General features: G+C 33.9%; 1 protein-coding gene across 1 annotated transcript in view; it reads right to left on the reverse strand.

The window, feature by feature from the left end:
- Positions 1-4,031: 4,031 nt before the first annotated feature.
- Positions 4,032-19,590, reverse strand: part of GFPT1 (glutamine--fructose-6-phosphate transaminase 1) — a 50,452-nt gene continuing 34,893 nt past the window's right edge. Inside the window, exons 12-19 of the mRNA XM_016128444.2 lie at positions 17,793-17,890; positions 15,077-15,197; positions 14,557-14,714; positions 8,672-8,786; positions 8,281-8,408; positions 7,567-7,734; positions 6,106-6,267; positions 4,032-5,463 (exon numbers count right to left, since the gene is read on the reverse strand). Of these exons, the coding sequence (XP_015983930.1) occupies positions 5,419-5,463; positions 6,106-6,267; positions 7,567-7,734; positions 8,281-8,408; positions 8,672-8,786; positions 14,557-14,714; positions 15,077-15,197; positions 17,793-17,890 (995 nt within the window). The 3' untranslated portion in view covers positions 4,032-5,418. The remainder of the gene's footprint in view (positions 5,464-6,105; positions 6,268-7,566; positions 7,735-8,280; positions 8,409-8,671; positions 8,787-14,556; positions 14,715-15,076; positions 15,198-17,792; positions 17,891-19,590) is intronic.

Here is a 19,590-nt window from a genome sequence, read left to right on the forward strand (position 1 = left end):
TTTCAACCTTGGAAATAATCTCTTTACGCATGCTTACCAAAAAGAGAATAATGAATTTATCTCATTAAATATATATTTCCTGGGAAGGGGTCTGGTTAAATGACCTACAACCTGGCAACTTCTCTATATATTACTATGAGATTACTTTATAGTTCCAGGATGCTTGTTAATAAAGCTCCTAAATCATTTTGAAAAGGGAGGGAGAACTATTTACCTTCAGATTAATGAGAGAAACTTAATAAGGACTTCTTTCCCTTATCCAACAAAAATGAAAGAATTTCTTTTCCCTTAAAATGTCACTCCAAGGAAAGGTGGCCTCTTAACCCTTTGGGAAATTATTTCTTGGCCTCTAATAAGCACACTGTTTGCTGACAGCCAATTGTGGAGTTTTAAAGAAAATTGTTCACTAGAAGTAAAGCTGAATTTTACGTCCAAAATGTAGCCTGTGGAAAAAAATGATCCCTGCTGCTGTGGCAGCTCCAGACTTTGCTGCAGAGCAACACAGTGAAAGAGACAAGAGTCTGGGCTCAATTCTCCGGGTAGGCAAATAGCACATCTATTCATTCAAACCACTCTGGTACAATTCTGTCTCCTGCAAAACACAGCCAGTGCTGTAAGAACTGAGGACAGTGATTCGAGCTTGCTGTTTATAACAGGATCTGTAAAAGGAATCTTTGTTATACAATTAAATTGCCACATAACACAAAAACTTTAAATTTGGAGTAGAGTTGACCCTTGAACAACATGAGGGTTAGGGATGCCAACATCCCTCACACAGTCAAAAATCCACATATAATTTTTGACTCCCCCCAAAACTTAACTACTAATAACCTACTGTTGACTGGAAGCTTTACCAGTAACATAAAGTCAATTAACACACATTTTGTATGTTTTATGTATTATATACTTTATTCTTATAATACAGGAAACTAGAGGGGAAAAAATTATAAAGAAAACCATAAGAGAAAATATACTTCAAGTTATTTACTGAAAAAAATCTAAATCTAAGTGGACCCGAGCAGTTCAAACTCGTGTTGTTCAAGGGTCAACTGTGCATGTGGTCTTGCTGTTCATCCATCTTAACTACTCTTCCTTTGCAACTATCAATTCACTTAAGTTACTGATCACACTGTATACCCTGGAAATTTGCTAGAAGTAACGCATCACTGCAAAAAATTTTAAAGATTTGAGAAAGTATATGCATGGAGTGCAACATCATAAGAGTAGTCTTTATTTTATCTAATGATCCTTTCTAAAACAACTGGGAAGTTGGAGTGGAGACATATGGCTTTTGATTATATTTATGCAAACACTTCTTTTTAAAAGCACCATTAACGAATAAACTTTCAGCATCGGAAATATTTACTAACAACTAAACACTGGTTACATTCTTAATACAAAACAATCTTTGACATAACTACAAACATGTATATACTTCGAATATTGGCAAATTGCTTTGAAATGCAATTCTCAGCAAGTTTTTGGTAATTTATTCACAGTTCAGGATTAGAATCATTGGACTTAGATGGCATATGGAAGAAATGACTAATTGGCTCAGTTAACTGAACACTCATTTTAAAGAACAGAAAACGAAAACAAGCAAGGATGATCTAAAATTTCCACTCACCAGAAATATAAACAAATACCAAAAGTTTTAAACAAAAATTCAATCACAGAACAGCTAAAAGCTAACAGGATCATTTCTGTATTCATTCTGAAAACTAGTAAGAAAGATAATACAAGAATTTCCTAAAATGTTCTCATAAGCCATTATTTGTGGTATATTCTATAACACGGAGATCAAGCTATTACAGACCTACAAGTGAATGGCATAACCTTACAGTCTTGCTAGTTAACTATGATTTTACTTAAACCCTAAATATTATTGGTTTGAAGCTAATAATATCAGTCCTATTGGTTGCCAAGTCACAGATCTAAAGATGTGGTCAAATTAATCAAGCTAGGGAAATACTGATATATTTAACAATCTTTAAATATTGTGGGAGAAGACCGATTTAAGGGTTAAAACTTCTACACTTAAGCCTCTAACACTAAAAACAAAGTAAGTAATCTGAAATATGCTTTAATGGGGAAAACACTATCTGGTATTTTGGCATACAAAATATGTGGATGTAAGACTAAAACATCTTTCTTTACCATTGCTTTCAACCTCTTTGGCCTTCACAGATTCATTGGTGAGGTATAAATTTTTTCAACACTTTTCAATGATATTCTGCTTCTTTGGAAAACCACTTGAGTTGTAGCATGCCACAGCTAACATTAATATTTCCCTTTTATTATTACTGTATATCCTAATTTTTAAAAAAAGAGAAAAAAAATTACCCAAAGAACTTTGTTTGTGAAAGCAAATTTTTCAGTTGGTTTTCACTCTTTGAAGAGTTAATAGAAATAAGTGTCTACACCTGAAACTAACATAATATTGTATGTCAACTGTAACTGAAAAATAAAAACTATTAAAAAATAAAACATAAAATAAATTTTAAGTGTCAAAGGAATTAGTATCAAGGAGCAAAAAAGGATCCCTTCTTCTCATCCTAATTAACTCCAGCCAAAGGACCCATATTCAAAGGAATAAGACAATACCATCTCAGAAACGACTAAGATCTGGAGAGAATCTGTATTAGCTCCCTTACCCAACAGCCTCATCTACACATTGCCCTGTGTCAGTTCCTTTTTGAGTAGTACTAGGCTTATTTTTTACTTTGCATTTAATGGATGTCATTCCTTTGAAGACCACGGATACATAGACCTATAGCCTGTGATAATAGCTTACTCTATTAAGTATGTTTCACCTCTTATAAACGTGATACACCTGAAAACTTGGACCATCATTTAAGTGAACAAAATCCACTCACAACATTTAACTACCCAGCTCAACTCCATTTCCTACTCTCATCCTGTGCCTTCCTTTCAATGATCCCGGTCTTCACTAGTGATGACAAGTCCATGGGGGAGAAGTGAGCTTTGCTTTAAACAAGATGTATTTGTTAGTCCCTAGCAGTTACTTGCCCATAATAGGTTGTTGACATAGTTATAACAAATTAAAAAGTTAACATTAAGTTTTCTCCTATCATTTATTCCAATAACTTAGGTGATTAAAGAAAGTAATAATCATTGACTGGGCCACATGTGAAATGCTACACATGGCCTGGGGTAAGGAATTCTCCATTATATATGAGTAAATTTAAACTTTAAATGTACTACATGGAGAAACTTTTATATGAAGAATTCTTTTTGTAGAATATCTTCCTTGAAAACCAGATTTTCTTATCCTACATTACATTAGTTTATACTAGGCATGAACACTTATTAGCAGTTTGCCTCGCTATCGTATCCTTTCTTATGTTCATAATTCATAAAAGAATTTAAATATCACTATATTAAATAGGGTAGGAAGCAAGAAGAAGGGGTATGGAGAAGAAACCATGTTTGGAAAGTATCGTTTCTTTTTTTTTTTTACCACTGACCTTTGATATTTGGTTTAAAATTTATTCTAGCTTGAAGTGTGTGTTTGGCAGAGGAAGAGAGAGATTATGAAAATTAATGATTGATTTCGCATATAAGTTTTCATTTAGAATGCTGACTCAAACTTTAGATCATTAAGAAATGCTACAAACCCATACAAATCATGTGCATAAAATGCTAATATCACATAAGAAATGATACCGTATATACACTAAAACTGGCAGGCCTACACAAAATAATCTTAGAAACACTTAAATATAGCTATAGTAGCTATACATATGATGTGAAGAATAACCCAATTTTACTTTTAAAAACAATCAGGTTTCTAGTCTCCATTTATGAGTCCTTCCAATTACTTCACAATTCTTACCTTCATTTTTGAAAGAGAAGGACTTAACCAAAACATAAACACGCTGTCCTGTCCTATAACCCCCAAGATTTAGCCAAAAAAGCCCCTTGAAGAAATCACAATTTTTTAAGTATCGAATTCATAGTCTACTCTAAATATTTTCAATTATTAATTTCCACATATGACACTAACCAGCTGAAGGCACCTCAATATCACTTTATTTATATCTTCTTCCTAAATTTCAGGGTAGAACACAGAAAATACAAAGAGAAAAATACTTAGGAAGTAATACAGGCATACCTCGTTTTATTGCACTTCATTTTATTATGCTTCACAGGTGTTGTTTTTTTTTTTTACAAATTGAAGGCAAGACCCTCCACAAGCAAAAAGATCACTACTCGCTTTATTGCAATATTCACTTTATTACGGAGGTCTGAAACCCAACCCGCAATATCCCCAAGGTATGCCTGTACTAAATTTGATGCAATCCTTCATTAATTTCAGTGTAAAGCATATTGCTTTTTCTAAGCCTAGCCCACGATATACATTTAGAATCAAATGATTAGTCAAAAGACTTAAAAATCTTCAAACAATTACAAAGAGCTTCCAAACTGGCACAAAGATACTAGTTTTATACAACAAGGCAATGAAGGGAAGTTAAAATTAACTGCAAGAAAATCTTTGGGACAAATTAGAGAGAATTCTGAATATATAATTATTGATTTGAGATATATGATGGCAACTCTGTGTGAAGATTTCAAAGAACAAGATAAAATATGCCATTCAGCAGCAGTCATTAAAAAAACTATAGACTCAGGGAAATAAAAACCACTTTTAGGAGACGAAAAACAAAAAGCAGGATTATCCAACATGTATGTGTCCTGTCTTAAAATTTAAAATCATATTGTCAGTTGTCCACAGCAATTCAAATTTAAAGTCTATGCTATAAAATTGTACAAATGTTTTGTTAAGGGCTTGAGAAAATTAATGCACTACTATACTATTTAGCTTCCTAAGCTACCTTGACCTACAGGTAACAAGCAACAAGTTTAAGAGACTAAGGTTAATCTAACTTAGGTAGAAATTCCACCAAGAAACGTTTTCAGTTTTTAAGTACACAAACAAATTTCAAAATAAATCATAGCATCTTCTCTTTATATATAACTTAACAAAATCTTAATGAAATGTCTAAGTACATTGCTACTGGCTTTAGATCTTTTATTGGTCTAAATGAATAGAAGTATGTAGTAAAACGAATACCAATTACTTTTAAAACACACAATCCAGATTGGACTGGAGGGTCCAGAAATCCAGCACCTAGCATCCTTTAAAGAAAATGAGAGCAAAATCTGCTTCTGATACTGATTTGAATATAGAGTCCATTTTTTAAACTGCCCCACAAATTACCCGAAAAATATGAGGTAATTTCACAAAAATCACAAGTTGAGTGGATTAATTATAACTGATATATAAATAAGGATTTACTTAAAAAAAAAAAAGGCTTAAAGGAGTGATATTTTAAATCAAGGTTTTAAATACAAAAGGTATCTTATGTAGCTTAATCGCGCAGTTTCAGATGTTCCTTATTCTACAGTTACAGATTTGGCAAGATTCCGGGGGAAATCGACCTGCAAAAAGAGAGCGAGATTAAAGAGATTATACAGATTGCAGGGAGAGGGGTTCCTATAAGCAAATTATTTTTGTTTATAAAAACAGAAAACGTGTTCCTTAATCACTTTTATCACAGACTACAAAGAATTAGATTAGAAAATACAGACCCATAATGTGTCTTGAAAAGACCTGAAATCAGTTAGGAAAAAGAATTCTAAAGGAGGCAGTTTAGCACACGAAGAGCTCCCACAGTCCTCTTTAAAGGTGGCAGCCCTCTGCAGGGACAGTAGAAATGTAGAAAAACAGGATGTTTTGGTTGTCATAGTGACTGGGGGACTAGGAATTCTAAAAGTCCTGCAATGTGTGACATAGTCCCAAAGAATTGCCAATAGTTACCCCATTAGGAAACAGAAAGAAAACAGGTGGAGGGTCCCCAAGGAGGTCATCTCCAACAAAGGGGGTCATCGCCAAGGTTCTTTTAAATTCTATGGGTAAGAGTTACAACGTAACCTACAAATCCAGCCATCCAAAGATAACAGGCGACAGATATATATCTGATGGATTTCTCGAATGCTATTGGTAAATATTTAGAAGGAAAACTATCAGAATGTACCCAGGTAAAAAGCCGGCCCAAGATTTCTGCAGTTGTATTCACTTACATCATAGCCTCTCAGCACAGCAAGGTGGAAAGCCAACAGTTGTAAAGGGATCACGCTGAGAATGCCCTGCAAGCAGTCCACTGAGTGGGGCACCTTGATTGTTCTTTTCGTGTTCTTAATGGTCTCGGTATCTTCCTTATCACAAATGACCACTGGGCGTCCCTGGAAAAGAAAAACACGCACAGAATCACTGGTAAGCAAAGGCAGGGCTGTAGCAAATTTTGCACGCCACAATTCACATATGGCCTCAACTGACACCGACTTATTTAAACTCACAACCCTAAGTCAAATTGATCTCACTTATAGTTGGGGAAACAAGAGGCTTTGTGGAAGTCAGTAATTTGTTTGCTCACACAACTAAGAAATATCAGGCTCAGTACAGATGCTCCTTGACTAACCATGAGGTTATGTCTTGATAAACCATCGTAAATTAAAATTATTACATGCTGAAAATGCATTTAATACCTACCCTACCATGCATCGTAGCTTAGCCTAGCCTACCTTAAACATGCTCAGAATACACATTTGTTTACAATTAGGCAAAACCATCCAACACAAAGCCTATTTCACAATAAAGTGTTGAATATCTTGTGTAATTTCTTATGCGTATTGCTTTCACACCATTGTTAAGTTGAAAAATTTTAAGTCAAACCCATTGTTAAGTCAGGAACCATTTGTACTTGAATCCAGGTCTGCCTGCCTTCCAAGTTCATAACTACTATGTTATGACTAGAGATTAACATCTTTTGGAATTTATAAAGAAGGACAAATGATCTGAAGAAAACTCAATTAAGCACAGCACATCAAGTATTAATGTAAAATCTAGTTGTTGTTGTTTTTTAATTATTATTTATGCCTATAGCACCTGGTCTTCCTAGGTGGTCTCCCATCCAAGTACTAAACAAGCTCAACCCTGCTTAGCTTCTGAGATCAGACACGGGTCTTGGTCAGGGTGGCATGGCCGTAGACCATGGACCATGGCTCCACTGGGGCATGAACCCAGGACCTTCTGCGTGTAAAGCAGACATGTTAACTGCTATACTATGGAACCACGTCCCAAAATCTAGTTCTTCTTAATATACAGCTGAAACTTACTGGATTTCATTAACCAATGTCACCATTAAAAAAAAAAAATTTAAAAAAATAAAATAAAATCTAATTCCTCTTGAAATATACATTTAAGAATATTAAATTAAAAGGGTGACTCATACACTAATTGAAGAGGACAAGATTTGGAGACCAAGACCTGTTTTAGCCTTGGTTCTGCCTATTAGAGATCTACAAGCTGGGTCCTGTTGAAACTCTTGAGAATCTCAACTTCCACACATGTAAAATTAAACATGTTTTGTAAGTTACCTCCTGGGCACTGATCTATCACTTTAAATGTTACAAAGTGCAAATAAGCTTTAGTGACCCACATCTCAGACTCCTGAGGTGTCCTCACAGCCGCCTCTGACTTACCTGCCTAGCAACCACCTGCTGAAGAGCATTCTGACACTTGGCATAAGTGTGATCTCTCATGATGATCATGATGACGGGCATCAATTTATCCACCAAAGCCAGAGGACCGTGTTTCAATTCACCAGCGAGGATGCCTTCAGAGTGCATGTAAGTGATTTCTTTGATTTTCTAATAGGAAATAACTAGATTAGTTTTCAGTCTACTTTTCAAAAACCCATTCTTATCTGATGGCTGAAGCCGCTATCTCTATCCAAAAGTATTAAAGGACCACTGATCTGTAAATATAGTTAACATGCTAACAGATCATTATATCAATAAAAACAAGCTGCTGGAAATTTTAAAACTCCACAAGGACTTTTTCAGGATTTTAGATTATTGTGAACATACTCATATTTCTTTGTAACTATTCTATTTGCTTCATGTTTGACTTGAATTAAATTCCACACCTAAAGAACTTAGTCTCTATTTTACTCATATTTGGATAACAAATTAATCCAAGTTACTTGCTAAACCCAAATTATCATGCTAAATTGTACTCTTCTTGATTTTTACTTTTGTTATCGATTAAATGTTATACTTCCTCAAGTAAACAAATCAAAATGCATAAAAACAAAGACACTTTAAAAAGTTCCACCTATTTCATTAAATCTACAAGTGTGACTACGTGCCAGGTCCATAAATCAACAGACTGAAATTATAAGTGAGAAGACTTACTAGTGCCCCTTCAAGACAAGTAGCATAGTGGTAGCCACGTCCCATTATCAAGACCGACTTCTGATGATAAAGTTCTGTTGCCAGTTTCTGAATTTCATCATCCATGCTCAGTACCTCCTTTATCAAATCTGTTAAGAAATAACATTAACAAAATCTATGAAAAAAAGACAATAAACTGAACCAATATAATAACAATAACATATTGGTAGAAACCAACAAATGTGTTTCTATTCTTTTGTGATATCAGTGAGGGATTTTTAAATATAAAAGTGCGAAAGAAAGATTTGTTGACTAAACAGCTACAAGCCATAGCTTCAAGAATAAGAAGAGAATTTCACCCCCTACTGAAGCCCTTAGACAACAAAAGGATAGTATGAGACTATCTTTGTACCAGGCAGTCGCTTCAACCCGAGCAGGATCTCTTTGCGTCTCTCTTGCATGGAGATCCTATCATCACACATCATAAGGGCAAACATCACTAGGGATACAAACTGGCTGGTGTAAGCCTGAAACGCCACAAAAAAGCAGAATTAGTTGCAGCTGCATTTTAAGAACATGGAATTTTTCATTTAAAAAAATAAAAGATGAAAATTCAAAATCCCCATTGGTTTTATAGGTACATATTATCCATTAAAACAAACAAACAAACAGCATTAGAAACAGTAAATGTGAACCAGTTTTTAGGAAAACTGTCATTGTTCTTTTCTGAATTTGAACAAATGACTTAATTTTTATTTCCAGATACAAAATAAAAGTTCCTTACAGTGCACTGGATGCTTATGAAATCTCTAATACCCTTGAGAAAAGAAGATATGCTAAAGGAAGTGAGAGGAGAGGGAATCTGCGTGTAACCAAATTGTTTTTGATATAAGTCAAAAGCAAGGGTTTAAAGTGTTCTCCTTAACATAGGTGCATTACTTTATTGAATTTTTTAAAAAATTGCTCTTTGATTTTTTTTCATTTTTGCTTATTGCCTTTTCTTCACTCCCACTTTTTTTTTTTTTTTTTTACAAAGTTTGGCTAATTTTTTTTTAAGTTCAACTGTATAAAAGTAAATAAAAATAAGAATAATCCTCAATCTTATAGAAATAACTACATTAATAACATGCTATTAATAACATCTGTGAATGCTGCCTTCTAATCTTTATTGTTTTATTTTATATTAAGCAAATTATTCGATTTTATAACTTGCTTTTATTTTCAATTAACATAACAAATACTTGCCCAAGACAGAATACTTTCTTATTTACTAATGTGTAATCTTTTTGCATCTCTTTAGGGCTCAAATGGCCCATCTGTTAAAGGTACACAGTACTTACAAGGAAATCATGAGAATTAAATAAGTGTAAAGCATTCAGCATAATGTCTGACATATAGACAAAAAACAAACTTTTTATTGATGAAAGCTGGAACTAAAAGACCCAGGTAGTTCAAAAATCAAAGATCTTCCTATAGAATTGTGACTATTTTAAAACTTGTAGTCATGCTGCCAAGACTACTTTCATTCTCATTAGCTGTATGTGAATGTAAGATATGACTGTTTTGTCACATTCTGTAAAATACTGAGAATTCTCCTTTTAACAATTTTTCACCATTTAACTGCTGGACAATGGACTCCTATTACTACTTTACCATACGTATCTTAAATCTGAAAAATTACAATTTTATTCATACTTGTTAGCTATTTGTGTCTTCTGAGAATAAACTTCACTGTTCACTTGTTTTTCAACTTGGGCTTTTTTTTTTTTTTTTTTTTTTTTTTAGTTGGCTTTAAGAAGGTGTTTACTGTTACATTTTAAATACTTTCTCCCAGTTTGGTTAACCTTTTATAATGTTCATTGACACAGAAATTTTATTTTTTTAACTTCTATATATTAAGTTTAAACAGTTCTTCCATCCAACATCAATTAAGTATTATTAAATTTTCTTATGTTGTTTTCACTGTTCCTTCTTATTTGACTTTATCTTATCTTTACATTTTTCTTTTTAGTCCATCTGAAATTTTGGTCCAAGGTGTTAACTTTTTTTTTTTTTTTTTTTTTTTTTTGGTAAATATCTAATTTTCTCTTCATTTCACCCCACCCTTTCTCTACTGGTTTGTGACATTTTCCATAGTTTAAGTGCTTTGATGTACTAGAGTTTTGTTGCAAGACTACTGATTCTGTCCCACAGAATCTGTCGTTTCTTTACAAAACTATCTTCCCATCCAGAAATATGGTATTTCATCAATTTGTGTTAGAAATTTAAAAGTCTATGAAGTCATTTAGTTACCATCTCTTCAACAAATATTTATGGAGCACCTTACACATTTCTTGGTAAAGTTATTTTAAAGTATTTTTTTGTAGCTATTGAAAAGAGAACCCTCCTCCAATCACACATACACATATCTTTTCTAAGTAGCCACTGGCAGTTCATAGAGAAATATTTTTGTATATATTTTATATAAAGCACGTTATATAAAGTCTTATTCATTCTAAGTAGTCTGTACTTGATATTCTTAAGCTCTACTGGTAGTCAATAAAAACAATTGCAATTAAGGAGAATTCTGTTTCTTCCTTTCCCATTGTTTTACTTATTTCTTCCTATTAAAGTAGATGGAACTTCTAGACCTGGATAGCAAATACGTTTCATAGAGAGCCAATTCTAACTCACTTGTTGTCACAGTGAAATATCATGTTGAGATAGATTCTAAGGCCAACTTTTTTGCTTCAGAGTAATACAAATAAAATCGTAGGAAGTTTCCAGAAGAACAGCTAAGGCCCTCCAAGATGAAGGTCTTGAAGCTTTCTGTTTTGCAGTTCACTTATTTTTCTCTATTATTTGCCTCCTTCTGCTTTATTAAATTGCTAAACTTTTCTAGTATTTTAAGTTAAATACTTAATTCATTTTCTTTTTGAAGATAAAGTATTTAATGCCATGAATTTACCTTTAATTAATTACTTTGGCCACACTAAATTTTCACCCATATTGTTCACTGTCATTGTTTTTTCTAGTTCTTTTTAAATAGTGGTTCTGATATCTTTTTAACTCATCTATTATTTAGAGGAATGCTTTTATGTTTCAGGCGTTTAAGGTTTTTATTCACACTTTTATTATTAAATCACTAGGATTATTATGGTGTGGTCAGCTACAGTGTTGTGTATGATTTGAACTTCAGGAAATTCTGGGGGTTTTTGTGGATTATACGCTGATTCTCTATTACTCTTCTCTGGATAAGGGATCACTTCATTGGTTAATATTTTCCTGTCATAATGTGAATAATGAGCCTCCTGTATAATAAAATCACAGTCTGCCAATGCTCCTTACCTTTCCAATAGTTAAAGATTTCCGCATTTCTCTTACTGCACTGCCCTGCTATCAGCTACTCAGGCATTCCCTGCCACTTACCTGTCCCTGTGCACCTACGTGTTCTACCCACAGATCGGAATTTTTTTTCCCACAGCACTGAGGTAGATTTGAGTCTCTTGCCTCAGGTCTAATGAGCACATCTATATTCTAAATTCCAGTCCCTCTTAGTTTACTTTTCAATAAACTGATTAATCACAAAATATACTAACAGGACAGAGGGAGTAATCCAGTACATTGGACCCCTGAGATACTTAAACTGTTTCCAATACAAACTGATGACATAATGAATATTCCAGTTTCTCCAGCCCATAACTCAAAATCTTATTCTACAGAGTAATGTTTCTCTATTTGGACTTAAAACATCTTAAAACTGGTTTTCAAGTACGAAGATTAAACAGTAACTTTAATGCAGATATTTTCCCACTGCATTCCTATTACAGCTTAATTTCAACTTCATGTTTTTCATTTCATCGATATGTACCAGAAAAACAATTATAAGAAAAATAAGTTCTACTTCATATTTTGAATTTACTGAGGTTTGAAAGAATGTACCAGAAAAATGTTGACTCTGAATTTTTAAACTTGGTTTTACTTTTTATTCAGCCAAAAATAAAGTTATATTGGTTTATTTTTAAAAATCAACAAAAGTCGGTACTTTGGTAAAATTCTACGCACCTGTAATAACATAAAAATTGCTGAACCTGCACATGTATACCCATCAATTCCTCCGAAAATGTCAAATTGACTATGGTCTGATATTTTGAAAAAGTTAGTAATATCTCTCTAACCCTGACAGTTTTTCAGGCACATTGGGAATTTGCAATCAAGACTATAGAATTCTTGTGCTAGCTCCATCACAGGGTCCAGTGACCTGGATCAATAATAAATTTCTTTGATCACCCATTAACATATAAACTTATATTTACCATTAAGAAATGGTCTATGACTAAACATCCCAAAACTTTTTCAGATTGTCCCAAGTTGCTGAAGAAAACAAATTTTCTTTAGAATCCAAGAATAATTAAAGACAAAATTACTATACTTACTATAATTTTTAAAGGAGTCATTTTTTTAAAGAAATTAAAGTATGTATTTATAAAAAGATTCTTATTTTCTTATGCAAGATGTAACCATTGGGGAAAACTGGGTGAAGAATATATGGAATTCTCTAACTATCTCTGCGACTTCCTATAAATCTGTAGTTATTTCAAAATAAAAAGGGACTTTAAAAAAAAAGTACTCATACAAACAACATGTATAAACCTCAAAAACCTCATGTTAAATGGAAGAAGTCAGACACAAAAGACATATATTACACAATTCCGTTTTTAAGAAATTTCTGGAAAATGATATAACAAGAGAAGACAATAGAAACTGCCTGAGGCTGAATAGTAGGTGTGAGGATTGAATGTAAAGGGACACAGAAACTTTTTCAGGTGAGGAAGTCTTATAAAACTGGATTGTGCTGACAGTTACACAGCCAAATTTACTAAAACTATACACTTAAAAACTGATGTTATAGTATGAAAATTATACTTCAATAAAACTATAGATAAAAAGGAAAATGGTAAAATCTAGGTGATGGGTAGATGGGTATTAATGTAAAATTCTTTTAACTCTGCTGTATGATTGAAAATTATCGTAATAAAATGTTGAGCAAAATTAAAGTTTTCATAAACTATAGAATTAGAAATAAAAAAAGTTGTATTTCTCCTAGCAAGTGACAGTTCAAGAAAGATTTGATAAAAAGCTAAGTCGACAGCGTCCATTCTGTTGATGGATGTACTTATACCATGCTGAAGCCCTTGCTTCACAATGCATTGTGAACAATCCCCGAACCAAACTGTCTTCTGGACACTTCCAAGAATCCACAAGCTGCTGCTTAGGGTGGCTGGTTATTTATTCAGGCATAGAATGGAAACCCAAGCACAAACATCTTACATGTTTTAATTACCACATGGAGAAAATTCAGGTTTCAGCTTTCTGTAAATTACAATGTTAGCAATATCAAAGTAATCAGGAAACAAAAGCCTCACTCAGAGTTTTTACATAAGAATTACAAACTTCCCACACAAAAAAATTCTCTATGAGGGTCTTTAAAAGGAAAAAAAACTCAAACGTGATTATGTGCAAGTTGACATCATTTTCCAAGCACCTTTAATTAGAGTCAAGTCCACCAATACCTAGGCATCTTATCAGGATATCAGCAAGAAATATTAAACTTAAGCAGAAAAACAGACAACCAAAATTTTATAAAGAGTAATACATTTGTGAAAAACACCTTTGTATCTATACAACTTTCTAAGATTCCTATTTTTATTATTATATCTATGCATACCTCAATTTCAAAGAACAAAGTAGTCTCACTAGACCTAAAAATAAATGAAGCTGCTTTTAAATCTCCACTGATGAAACAGATATTGTCCTATAATACTAACTTTTATCCTTTTAAATGGCCAAATTCTACACTAAAGGTGTATACCTCTTTATAAACTTTCAAAGGCAGTATATATATTTTGATTTATTTATTAGAAATCATGATGATGTAAATAAAAATGTCGAAAATTATTAGAATTAAACTGAATGTTTCAAATTTGTTATTTTTCTAAATCTCTACTATATGTAATAAAAAAAAGGGAATGTTATACTTACCATGTAGCAGGAAGGAGGAGTGCAAGTGATGGAGGGGAGTCATCAAAATGGACTTATGTTATATACATTTGTCCCTTTTATATTCTTAAAATGGGGGGAAGGGAGGGGTTAACGAGTGTTATCTATTATTGATCCTTAAATCTTACAATAATTACAACGACTAGTAAACTATGTGGGTTCCATAAGTGCTGACAAATGAAGTACAAGATAGAGATTAGTCTGTTTTCACCAACACTGTGATTCAGTAATCACATGAGCACCAAGCCAAGAATTTACCTTTGTGCTGGCCACGCCAATCTCGGGCCCAGCATTAATGTGAACTCCACAGTCAGTCTCCCTTGATATGGAACTGCCCACTGTGTTTGTGATCCCCACAGTTAAAGCTCCTCTCTCCTTGCAGTACCGGAGACCCATCAGGGTATCTGCTGTCTCACCTGTGTAAAAAGGAAGACACAGAGCGGTTAACATATTCTGTTTCTTAGATGCAGAAACAGCAACTCGACTATACTTTGAACGATATCATTTGTTTCAAATAAAATTTAAAACACACACAACGATCAATAAAACTCTAATGGAATCTTACTTTTTAGGATCATTTCTTTCTCATTGAAAATTCAGTTCTTTGAGTGTAAAGCATTTTAATTTTACTAATTCACAAAGAATTACATAATATCAAAATAAATTTCTATTTGTCAAGTCATCTGCAATACCATTTTATCTCTAAGTACCAGTGTTTGCCAAGATATTATTAGAAAAAATGACTTTAATTTCCTTCAAGTCTTTAAAATTAGCATACCTGACTGACTAATGAAAAAGCAAACATCATCTCGAAAAACTGGCGTGTTTCTATCCAGGAAATCGCTGGCTAGTTCCACCATAACAGGCAACTCAGTCAGCTCTTCAAGAACTTGACGTGTCTGCAGAGAAGAGATGACCTGGTCAAACAACGTTACTTTAGAATCTCTTTTCCACTGGTCTTCTTTGGACTCAATATATAGTTTTCACTTTTTCTGATTATAAAAACGATACCCATTCATTGTTAGAAAATATAAAAATATAAAGTATAAAAAATAATCAAAACCCAACTTCCCAGGAGATAAGCGCTGTCAAAACTTTAATACAAGACTCTTTAGACAGATATCAATATATGTACTATTATAAGCAAATAACCCACGCATATCAAATACTTTCAGAAGCTAAGTGGGAAAAGGACTGTTCTGATTTAGCTTGTTTCTTATCTGTAACTTCCCAATTCCTAACCTTCAAATGGCAATTCATATAATAACAAATCAGTGAGATTTCAAATAAGTAATAACAGATATATAAATACCCAGGGAAAAATTAAACACTTCAAAATACTATGTATTCATAAATAGTACTGTTCCAAAACACAGTCAATACGTTTTAAAAATTTCATTTAAGAAAACTCACTACTTGCAAATTCTGTAGTATGAAAAGTAAAGTAAGGACTAGTGTGCTTCTGCTCAAAGGGCACCCCAACGTTCATCTTACTAAATTTCCATTCTAAATAAATTCCTTTTACTCTAAACATCAGAAAATTTAAAAATGGTAGAATAATTAACTTTTAGGCAGCAAAAATTTTAAGCTCTACAAGTTGCATAGATTTAGTTATTGCAATAACTGTGGAGACAACCTGCTTCTCGAGGCAAGTGGCCCTGCCATTCTGTACCCCCATCCCTGTATTCCTCCTTTGCAGGAGCGAACAACTGCCAAGGTTTCCTTACTTTATATCTCTTTAACTCTCCTGCCACAAATGTAAAATGAATTGTTTTGTTTTAAAACTTTGGTTTGGCACTTTTTAACAACATTATAACATCATGTATGGAAAGTCTTCAAAGATAAAATGTTTCTATTTTTAACTAACCTTTTCTAGTGGTGTATTTTATTTACTAATTATACATAAATAAGTTACTGACACTAAAATGCTAAATGTTTTCCCTCAAACAAATTTAAACCAAACTCCACTCCCACCAGTTTATAATACATTCCTCTCAAATTATGTTCTTCAAAATAAAAATAATATACCCCAACAAAGTAATCTCAAGATATATCTACCCTAATGAATGGCTTGTTCTTTCAGTGGAAGCAACTCTTTTTATATAGAACAACATAGTTTCACCATAAGAGACTAATTTAATGTTAAATTCCAGTGCATGCCACTGCAAAAATCCAGAGACAATAAACATTTTGAAATGCAAGCTATACTTAGAATGATTCGGGATACAGAGTTAATATTAAAAATGCAGCTATGAAAATGTGTCATTCAAGTTTGACTACCTACAAAAGAAACAAAACAAAAACCTAGATAGAATACAATTAATGACATTATTTAATATGATAAACCACAAGGGAATCTGTAATGTTTGTTAACTATAGTAGTCTTGGCATCTACCAAAACAAACAAACAAACCACCATATATCTACTCAAATTTCAAAATTAGAAAATTTAACAGAGCATATAACTTCTGCCCCAAAGTTCAGGCTTACATGAGATAAAACATTTAATCAATTTTTTTATTTCTGAATAAAGAGCTCTTTCAGTAATATATCTAAACACCAAATTAGCCAATCCCTTAATTTACACTAATGTCTTTAATTCATTCTTTTTTTCCATGCTCAAAACCATCACTTTTTATTCTCTTCAATACTACTGAAAAGACTTTCCTTTTCAGTAATTTTTGTTGGCAGGAGTTGCTTCAAAAAAGAGTAAAGCTGGCTGCTGAGATGTAAGGGCTGGGTGACCAGCTAGTTTCACTCACTAGTTAAATGAATGGCTTCCACAAGTGCGGATAATATATATTTATGATGCAACAAATAAAAAATTACTATGACATGAACTTTGGGAATCATCCTAAAAGTAGCCACTGAATGTTTAAGGGCCTTCTGTACTTGTGGGGTTGAAATCAGCAGCACATAAACCATCTCTTCACAAGAAAACTATACATAGACCTGATTTACTGAACTATGAGACCGTTACATTCCTATGCTTCTGCACTGACAACAAATACACATCTCTGATACAGAATTTCAGCTTCCAAAATAATAATTTAAAAAAAGAAGTCTGGCAAATGTGTCTACCAAGTAAAATCCTGATGAGGTTAACACATGGTACCAGCCAGCTGTCTGGGGCAAGTGGACAACGAGAAGCAAAACACAGTGACTGCTCTTGTAGAGGTGGGTATGTGCCCTGGACAACAAGGCCAGGATGGTACAAACTTTCCCACTCTTTGGCTTTCAGGAAGCCAGCTGCAGGCAGTCTACCTATAGCTATCTAAGGGCCTTTCTAAAGCAGACCTTCCATTAATAAATAATTCCAAACAGCTGTTAAAATTTCTCCCCTCAACCTTCTTGATTTTTGTCATGGCAACATGAAAAAATAACATGTTTTCACAGAGGATAGTTTTATATGGTACATTACTGGAGTACTACTTGTCTGCAGATACCTTCTAATATCCAACATAACACAATTAAAAGTTTAAGAAGGCACTTACTGCGACACCAGCATGATAACTTGTTCCACAAGCAATAAGAATCAGACGCCTGCACCTCTGGATCTCCTTAATGTGATCCTTCAAACCGCCCAAATTCACTTGAAATAGAAGTTCACGTATATAATTATTTAGGAAAGAACCATATGAAATAGACAACAATCACTTTTCATGAGTGTCCACCACCAATCTGGGAAACAACACTGCTGTTTTAAAGAATTCGTATTCCTCTCAGGAAGCATACTTCTCTATATTTTTGTAAAGAAAACTAAATAAGTCACAACTTAACTGGTCTCCCCAAACTTGCAATGAACCCTCCCCACATTCTCACACAATTATAGTATTTATCATACTCTAACTTGTTTGGTCATTCTTACAATCATTTCTTTAGAGTAAAAGTTACAGAACAGGTCAGGAAGTGCTGCTGTCTGGAGGTGGGGAAGGCGTTGACTACAAAGGGCACAGGAGCTGTTAGGGTGACAGAACTGTGCTACGTCTCCATTGCTGTGAGGTTAGCATTATGACTGTGTTGTGTCAGTTTGGTGAAACTCACTGAATTATACATTAAGACTAGCGAATTTTATTAGATCTAATTATATCTCGATAAGTCTTCTTGGGGAAAAACTGTCCTAGTTATGTTCATTTCCCCTGTGGTACCCAGGACAGTGCTCTGAACACAATATAAACCCACCCTCTACTCAGGCTTCCCCATCGCAGTAAACGCCTTTCCCATTCCCCTAACGTCAAAGGGGCCTCTAATTCCCATCCCTCCTCCATGTTCACTCCATGACCAAGTCCTGGGAGCTCTACCTTCAAAGCATGCCTCTGATCCCATCACCCTGGTCCAGCACCTCAACCCTGGCTGAGACCAACGTTCTCCTAACTATTCTCTCTTCTATTCTCCACCTCCTAGAGCCTGTTCTCCACACACAGCCAGAATGACTTTATAGAGTGATTCTTTAAAAACATGAATCTGATCTCAAAACCCTCTAATGAGTCTGTCCTTCATCTGCTCTGTCTCTATAGCTATGTAAGTTTTCTTCTAAGGGCGCCTTGTCTGTGGACCTTCTACATAAAGCTAGCTTTCTACCTGTGAGAAATTTTCATTCAACATTCATTCAATTATTGAACTACTATTTCTTGAGCATCCACCAAGTGAATATATGGTCTGAGGCACACTGTGGCTACCAGAGCTCTCAGACAGTTCAGTCTGGCTGAGAAGTCGAATGTGCACACCGGTACAGCATTCTCCTGCATCCAACCCACCATCAGCCTTGTCTACTTTGTCCCTGTTCTTCATCTCTCCACCCTTTTTTCTACCTTAATCGGCTATAACATGAAACCAAGGTATATGTTTTTGCTTTCTTTTTGAATAATTTTAAGTTCTTCCTTTTAAATTTCAGTACTGAGAGGGCATATATTTCTCTATATTAAAAAACTTAGAATTGATCTACCATATGATCCAGCAATCCCTCTAGTGAGTATTTACCCCAAAGACTTGAAAACCCATATCCGAAAAGATATTTACACACCGATCTTCACAGCAGCATTATTTACAATGGTCAGAACATAGAAGTAACCCAAGCGTCCTATGATAGATGACTGGACAAAGAAGCTGTGGTACATATATACAATGGAATATTACTTGGCTATAAGAAGAGATGAAATATTGCCATATGCGACAACATGGATGGAACTCGAGATCATCATGCTAAGTGAAATAAGCCAGACAGAAAAAGTTGAAAAATCACATGATAACACTTATATGTGGGATATAAACCTAAAAGCAACAAATGAACAG

This window comes from Rousettus aegyptiacus, unplaced genomic scaffold, assembly GCF_014176215.1.
Source record: "Rousettus aegyptiacus isolate mRouAeg1 unplaced genomic scaffold, mRouAeg1.p scaffold_m13_p_7, whole genome shotgun sequence".
Taxonomy (NCBI): Eukaryota; Metazoa; Chordata; class Mammalia; order Chiroptera; family Pteropodidae; genus Rousettus; species Rousettus aegyptiacus.